Genomic DNA, 7,892 nt, shown 5'->3' on the forward strand with positions numbered 1-7,892 from the left:
ACCAAACCCCAGGTACTTTACCATTGATTTGCATTGATTTTGCTTCTCCTGCTGACCCTTCTGGTTTGCATCCCTCCCTGAGCTGCAGGCCAGGCCTTATAGTGCAAGTGGGATTTCAAATACCAATTGGCCTGGCCAGTGATGTGAGAAGACAAGCTCCCTCTTTGAAACAAGCAGGTCTTTGCAACCGCCTAGCTGCCACCAAGCCTAGTGCAGTACTTAACTGCCAGCACTGACTCACCCTGGTATAACGTCTATTAGCATCTGGCTAATAGAAGGAAATAATGCCAAAATATTGTAACACTGTTTATCTTGGGATGACCATGAAGCAAGAGCTTCATTGCATGAACACTCTAGGTCACTGATAAGGAGGGACCTTTCTAGGCCTCAGAAGGCCCAAAAGCTGACTAGTTGCCTACTTACAATGAAGTCAGCAAAAATATGCAGTAATTGGAGGAAAGGAAAGTAAGACAGAGGGAGATCACAACCACCAATTGGCATACCATCTACCCAACTAACACCCTAGACTTAAGAGAGTGGAGGAAACCAATCTAAACATGCATACTCATTACATGCTGAGCAAAGGACTACTAACCAATCACTAAATAGAATAACAATACATATCTATTAGAATACAGAATATACAATATGCTAAAGTTCTGTGTGTAAATACAGCACCATGGGAGTCACTGTTGAGGACTAACGTTTTGGATTACCACCTGGCACCTATATTTATGCCCATAAAACACATCTGCTCTGTGGGCATATTGGCGTCTCGCACACTGGCTGCACCACCTCGCTTTTAGGACAACACTATGATTACATACGTCATGCTGGTGGGGCTACGTGGCCATAGGCAGCACTCAGCTATGCAGCTTCATATCCAAATTAAAGATTCACAATATCTTAACATGTGGTGATTGCTTATGAGAGGTAAGCAACTCTTACTTCTCATTGCCTTGAACCCAGCAAAGTTTAATTTGTCAACAAACCCTTTCCAGATAATGAAGTCAACTAAGGGATTTGCTGGCAATCTCTCAAACACTCAGAAGTACATCTAAGATACTGATTAACTTCACCCATCCTGCATTTGCTTTTGCACACAGTCTGTTCACGTGTAGAGTGCTGTGAGGTTTGGGTGGCAAATGCATCCTGCTGCAGAAGGGAGGGAAGGGCAGTATGTTTGCCTAACAGCTCTGTAATTACTCTTGTTCAACAAATCTGGGGTTGGAAAAAACAAAACAACAAACCACAACCCTGTAAAAAATTTAAATCAACCTTTTGTGAGAAAACAATCTTTACTATCCAGTCACTTGATTTGGCTTTACAAATAATGAGAAAGAAAAAAAATACCCACCACATGAAAAAACCTCCCCCAAAGGGCCCACATCCCAAAGTAGTGAATCATTAACTGAAGACTATGACAAAGCAGCACAACTCGGCAGATAAATCACTCGGCTTCCTAAAAAACCATCAGCTAGAGCCTTAAGGAGATTTTCACGGTCCGTCACAGTCCACACTCTGAACACAGGAGCATGACACTGCGGCTTTGCTGTGCCTGGATTTTTGTCCTCCTCCTACCTGGCCTCTCAGATGGAGGGAAACTGTTGGTGGTGCCCATGGTTGGAAGCCACTGGCTTAGCATGCAGCATGTAGTTGAGAAGCTTGCTGAGAGAGGACATGAAGTGGTGGTGCTTATGCCAGAAGTTAGCTGGCAGATGAAAGCAACACAGGCATACACGGTGAAAAGTTACCCAGTGACTCACACACTAGAAGAACTGGATAATAGCTTTCGTGAATTTGTTGCCACTCACCTGAAGGACTTACCTTTCCCACTGAACACTCTGGCAATGTTCAACAGCGGATTGCATGTTTTCCATATGTTCTTTACTCAGTGCCAGGATCTATTCAACAACAAAGAGCTACTTCAGCACCTGAATCAAAGTGGCTTTGATGCTGTCCTAACAGACCCCATTTTTTTGTGTGGAGCAACGCTTGCTAATTATTTTTCTCTTCCATTTGTGTTCTTCATGAGAGGATTTCCTTGCAGCTTACACTATGAAGCACCACAGTGTCCAAATCCTCTGTCCTATGTCCCAAGACTATTTACCTTCAACTCAGACCACATGACCTTTTTCCAGAGAGTAGAGAATGCACTCGTTTCCCTCCTGGAGCTTGTTTATTGTAACGTTTACTACAGTGATGCATTAAAGCTTTCGTCTGAAGTTCTGCAGAAAGACGTATCCCTGGTAGATCTTGTGAGCTCTGCTTCCATTTGGCTTCTGAGATTTGACTTTGTGTTTGAATATGTCAGACCAGTGATGCCCAATATGGTCTTCATTGGAGGTATAAACTGTGCTCAGAAGAAACCACTACCTAAGGTATGTTCTTACTGCTGTAGAAAATTAAAAAAAAAAAAAACTAAACACCCAAACTCATGTAAATCTACCATGTCATTTTGAAACTACACATGCTCTAAGAGGGCCTTTGGTGATTTCTAGCAGTCATTCATGAGTCGGTGGTCACCACCTCCCCCTGCAAGGCATTGCCTTCCAACTAGTTTCCTAATTGTTTGGCAGGCATAGGTGATTCGTCACAGTGTTTTGACTTTATTTCCCGTTTATTCTACCTAGGTTTGTGCTTTGACATGCAGATACAGTAGTGAATCATTGCAAGCTTAATTGCTGTTCTTACAGTTTTCCTAAGAAAGTTGTCCTTGTTCTTTTGACATTTTGATGTCAATATCCAAGTGCAGAGAAGAAAACGCTCCAAGCAGAAAGTTACAAATGGAGTGGATCACTTCTTATCACAGCACTTGCAATGCACTCTCTGTCTTTGAATGTCTAGCATATAATAAGAATTTTTTGTGAATCTATTCAGTCTCACATCTTCAGTCTGTGCCTAACAAAAATGTCTCCTGCTTATCACTTTTCCATATTTCTTCCTGTCTGGAAATCGTTTCTCCTTGTCTAAATGTGGTTCTGCCATGTCTGTGCGACAGTGTGGTGCTATGCAGAGCAGTGCTAGCACATTTTTGTGTCTAGTAAGACAATTGCCAGTGCCTAGGGCTGTAAAGTTTTCTTCCTCTTATAAGTGTAGGTGGGATTTCCAGCATCTTCAGTTCTTTTCTTCACAAGGACCTCATCATTAGCACCTCCCAAAAGACTTTGGTCTGGCATTGGCTCTACTTGCATTAAAAAAACCCCCATTCTTCTAGCAAATCCCTGAGGCCCTCAGTTTACTGTACTTTTCCAGAGGTAAGCCAGGAATGGCAGCAAACAAGGTGCTACACTACTTGAGTAGAGCGGCCACTGGGAACGTGATCTGGAGTATTAGAACCTAGGGTTTCTGTAACAGCCCAGCAATCAGTTCCTCCCTCAGGAAACGTGAACTCTAGGGATACATTGTGCCTCCCTGTTACTAGCTTCAAACCCACAGGTTCAAGTACTAAGTTCCTGGCTAATTTAATCTAGTTAATCAAGTTAATCATCAAAGTTAGACTGCTGCCCAGAAGTGAACACAGAAGAGAAAAAACAAATTTGCAGCTCCAATGGTGCTCACAGCTGAAGTGGTCCTGGAGACATCTGTAAGTGAGTTCTTACATTACTGCCTATATCTGTGAAAGGAGAGCTCATAAGCCCATTTTGTTTGTTGAAGTTTTCTGTGTGTATGTTATCAGTGGGACTGGTAAAAAACATCATATCCCAGCCTAAATTTTGTCTTGCTCACAATATATATTAAAGGGTTTTCAGGCCAGTGACCAAAGACCAAGACTATTTCTTCATGTCAAAAAAGATCCATACCTCCCTTCTCTTCACTTGCCCTGAACTTACAATTTCAGTCATTTTTTTGTCTAGTGCCATGGGGAGAAATCCAAACAGGATTGTTGCTCTCCTCAGCTTGGTAAACCCTGGTAGCTGTGATATATTTGTTAAGACTGTCTCTAGGAGGTGGGAATTTAACATCAGCCTTCTACATACTGATTAGATGTTCTCAGTTAGGCTTAGTCCATAAAACAAATTGTGTTGCAATTTTCATTCATTCTGCAGGGTGTATTTTAAAGGTTGCCTTTTGAAAGCAAAACCAGGCTTATATTCTCTGTCCTCCCTGCTCCACTGAGTGGAGGGAGTAGGTAAAGATACTGGGATCAGGTGCCTGAGCCCAGAAAGAGGGGAGGAATGTGGGGAAGGTGTTCTTAAAGAGTCGGTTGTATTCTTCATCATTGTCTCCCTCTGTGTTTTTTTCCTGCTATGTTTCTGTTTGGTGGCAGATTAAATTAATTTTGCTTTCTTCCCCAAGTCATGTAGTCCTGTCTATTTTGCCTCAGACTGTTAGGTGACAAGTCAGCCCTCCCTGTCCTTAAGCATTTCCAAATGCCCTTGGTTACATTTCTCTTCCTTGTCCCGCTGGGAGGGGGAGGAGGAGTGAGTGGCTGCTAGTGGTTCTTTGTTCCTGTCTGGGCCAGACACACGGTACTTTTAAAAGCAAAACCTGGCTTATTTTCTCACTAGGCATTTCCAAGTCAGTGGAATTCACCACAATTTTTGTTTCAAGATGACATCCCTGGTTTAGTTTCATGGAGGAAGGAATGTGCTGACATAGTTCTGAGCTTACAAATTAGCAAAAAGCACATAAGGATGATATCTTTTTTCAACAATGATGTGCTCCTCTTACCTGTTATACTGGCAATTGCAATATTGAAGGTCAACCACAACAATATTGGTTACTTGTGCAGTCAATGAATTCCCCAAAGTTAAAGCTTACATGGACTTTATATAAAGGACTGTGTTGTCTCAATCCAGAGCAGAACTCTTCAGTTTACTTCCACTGAAATGGCTCTTCCATTTCAGTGTTTTTACCAACATACTGGGAGATTTCTTCTTCTGACATAGTCTGTGATCTTTGCTGAAGGTGGAAACATCCTTGTGACACCTCAGGATGGAAGCCACTGTCTCAGCATGCGCCCAGCGGTGAGGGGGAAACTCCAGCAAAATGGACATGAAGTTGTTGTGGCTGTACCATCCACAAGTTTGTAGATGAAGTCAAAGAAGGCTGAGAATTATACAGTGAAAGTATATCCAGTACCTTACACAGCAGAACATTTAGCTGTTGCACTCAAGGCATTCGTTGATGCTCATTCTATTGAACAATCTGTTTTGAATAGTATTATTACAATGCGTCAAAGTACATTAGAAATGTCCAGGTTGGTTTTTACCACCTGTAAGAGTCTCTTGCGCAACAAAGACGTGATGCGGTATTTGAGAGACAGCAAATTTGATGTAGTTTTCATGGATCCAATTCTGATGTGTGGACCGATAATTGCTGAGTATGTTTCAGTTCCTTCTGTCTACTTTTTTTGCAAGGATTTCCGTGTGATCTGGATTCTGAAGCTACTTAGTGTCCAAACCCTCCTTCCTACATTCCCAGACTCTTCTTGACTAATTCAGATACTATGATATTTGCTCAATGTGTGAAGAACATGCTGGTCCACATGCTGGAGTTAGTTTACTGTAAGCCTGTATTCACACAATTTGAAGATCTTGCATAGGAGATTTTTCAAGAAAAAGTTACCTTTTAAGCCACGGATCTGTTTGGCTAATGAGAAATGATTTTGTGTTTGAGTTCCCAAGACCAGTGATGCCAAACATGGTTTTTATTGGAGGGATAAACTGTGGTCAGAAGAAAAAACTTATCTCAGGTATAAAATTTTACTTTGTTTTTATTGAAAAAGTAAGAACATAAATGTTTGAGTATCCTTACAGCAAAACCTAACTGAAAACACCATGGTATTATTTAGTGAGAAAATCTGCAAGATACAGAAATGTTATTTCCTGATTTGTAGCATTCAGTTATATCCTGTCAAACCTAAAGCCTGATCAGATATAAGAGTTCGATTGTCATGTAACTTTTATGCAAGTGATAAGGTCTGTTGTTGAACTGAAGCGCACCTGAATTTTGGTGAGTTGCAAACTTCCTTCCTCAACAGGAGCCACACTTGTTAGCTTCTGTTTCATCTAGTCTTCTTATGTCGTGTTCATCTCTGTAACCAGTGTCCCCCCAGTCAGCAAGGACGTGGCTGTATTAGTCTGACAGAGTAGCCTGAGGAACACCCATAAGCAGTCTCCTCTGTGTCTGCCTTATGCTGTTCTCCCTTCCCAACTGTCTCTTGGACTGTCCATCCGTACATCCATAAACACATTCTCCTCTCATCCTCATTGAAGATTATAAGGTGTCAATATCTAAACCCCCAAAAGAAAGCCTTTTACAATTGTGTCCTCTCTTTCTTTTATAGGTTATTTAACTGGGTTTTATGCTTTTCTGCATTGTGGATATCTTCTGTAAATTCCCATTCAGGTTTTTGGGTACCAACTAGGTCTCTGAATCGAGTACAGCACATTCTGTAGTAGATCAAAAGCATGAAAGGGAATATTCAGGTACTGCAAATTGTGAGTACCCCTGAAACAGAATAGGGCAGAAGAAAACCCTAATATCCTCCTCTTGTTTTCCAGATAAGTATGTTTAGTACTTATGTTGGAAGTGGCAGTGATAATCCTGCAACCAGGACAGTCTCTAGTGCCACTTCATTGATTCTATCTGGTTATATATATCTTTGAATGAAAGAAAAGTCACAGTTGTTGCTAACAAGGGGCCTTTCAAAAGGATATGGAGTCCGGAGTGGGCAAGATTGCCAATCAGATATTAAAGACCCAAGCAGATGTCTGTAAATGCATGAGACATGCATGACAGTCTGTCTTCATCTGTCAGTCTAGCTTGAATGTGTCTTCTTCTAGTGTTCAGTTGACAGCCTTCTCAGAATGTATGAGGAACAGATCCCTTTGAAAATTCCCATTAAATTAATCCTGTGTGGTAAACTACAGATACAGGGGCAAGTGTGGGTGGTGGAGCTGACTGGGATTTTTGGAGGGCAGGTTCTCAGTAAGGACAACACTTTCCCACCAGGCTTCAAAATAAGCATGCAGAAGCTCCTTTGAGGAAACCTATACCAGTGATGTAGAGCCTTTAAATCCCTGAAGGAGCAAATAGTATCCTGAAGGCACCTGCCCAGTCAACTACTTGTAAAGTTTTATGGTTAGAGCTTATCACCAACATTTAAAACACCCAGCAATTTTCAAGGGAGAAGGATCGGGACTCACAAAGTTGATGAATTGTTTGCAACAGGACAAGGGGTAATGGGATGAAGTTGGAACACAAAAAGTTCCACCTAAACATAAGGAAAAACTATTCCACTGTGAGGGTGATGGAGCAGTGGAACAGGCTGCCCAGAGGGGTTGTGGAGTCTCCTTCCTTGGAGGTCTTCAAGACCTGCCTGGACATGTTCCTAAGTGACCTGATCTAGGTGACCCTGCTTCTGCAGGGAAGTTGGACTAGATGACCTCTAAAGGTCCCTTCCAACCCCTACCATTCTATGATTCTATGATTCTATGATTCTATGAACTGAACTGACATTGGCCATAAAATCATGCAGAGCTGATGAACTGAACTGACATTGGCCATAAAATCATGCAGAGCTGATGAACTGAACTGACATTGGCCATAAAGTCATCCAGAGCTGATGAACTGGACTGACATTGGCCACGAACTCTTGGGTTCATGAATTAGAGGTGAGTTGTTGGTTCACGTTATCTGAGTGGTGAACTACTTTTTGCAGCTTAGTTTTATACCCAATAGGAGAAGAGATTAGATGGAAGTTTTATGTAGAGATGGGAAAGATTTTCTGCTGGCTATGTATCTTCTGAAAAATGCATGTGTGCAACGATGAAAAAAATAATTAGTTTTTCTTAGTTGTAGCAACTGGGTTTTGGTTATTGAAAAAAAATATAAGCTACTCCTCAAAAAAACCCACCAAACCCCAGGTACTTTACCATTGATTT

General features: G+C 41.6%; 1 protein-coding gene across 1 annotated transcript; it reads left to right on the forward strand.

Annotated features, from left to right (window-relative positions):
* The first annotated feature begins 1,535 nt into the window (after positions 1-1,535).
* Positions 1,536-6,301, forward strand: LOC133626014 (UDP-glucuronosyltransferase 1A8-like). Its single transcript, XM_062001951.1, has 2 exons — positions 1,536-2,381; positions 6,293-6,301. The coding sequence occupies exons 1-2, from the start codon at positions 1,536-1,538 to the stop codon at positions 6,299-6,301; spliced, it is 855 nt and encodes a 284-aa protein (XP_061857935.1).
* The last annotated feature ends 1,591 nt before the right edge of the window (positions 6,302-7,892 follow it).

This window comes from Colius striatus, chromosome 9 (genome assembly GCF_028858725.1).
Source record: "Colius striatus isolate bColStr4 chromosome 9, bColStr4.1.hap1, whole genome shotgun sequence".
NCBI lineage: Eukaryota > Metazoa > Chordata > Aves > Coliiformes > Coliidae > Colius > Colius striatus.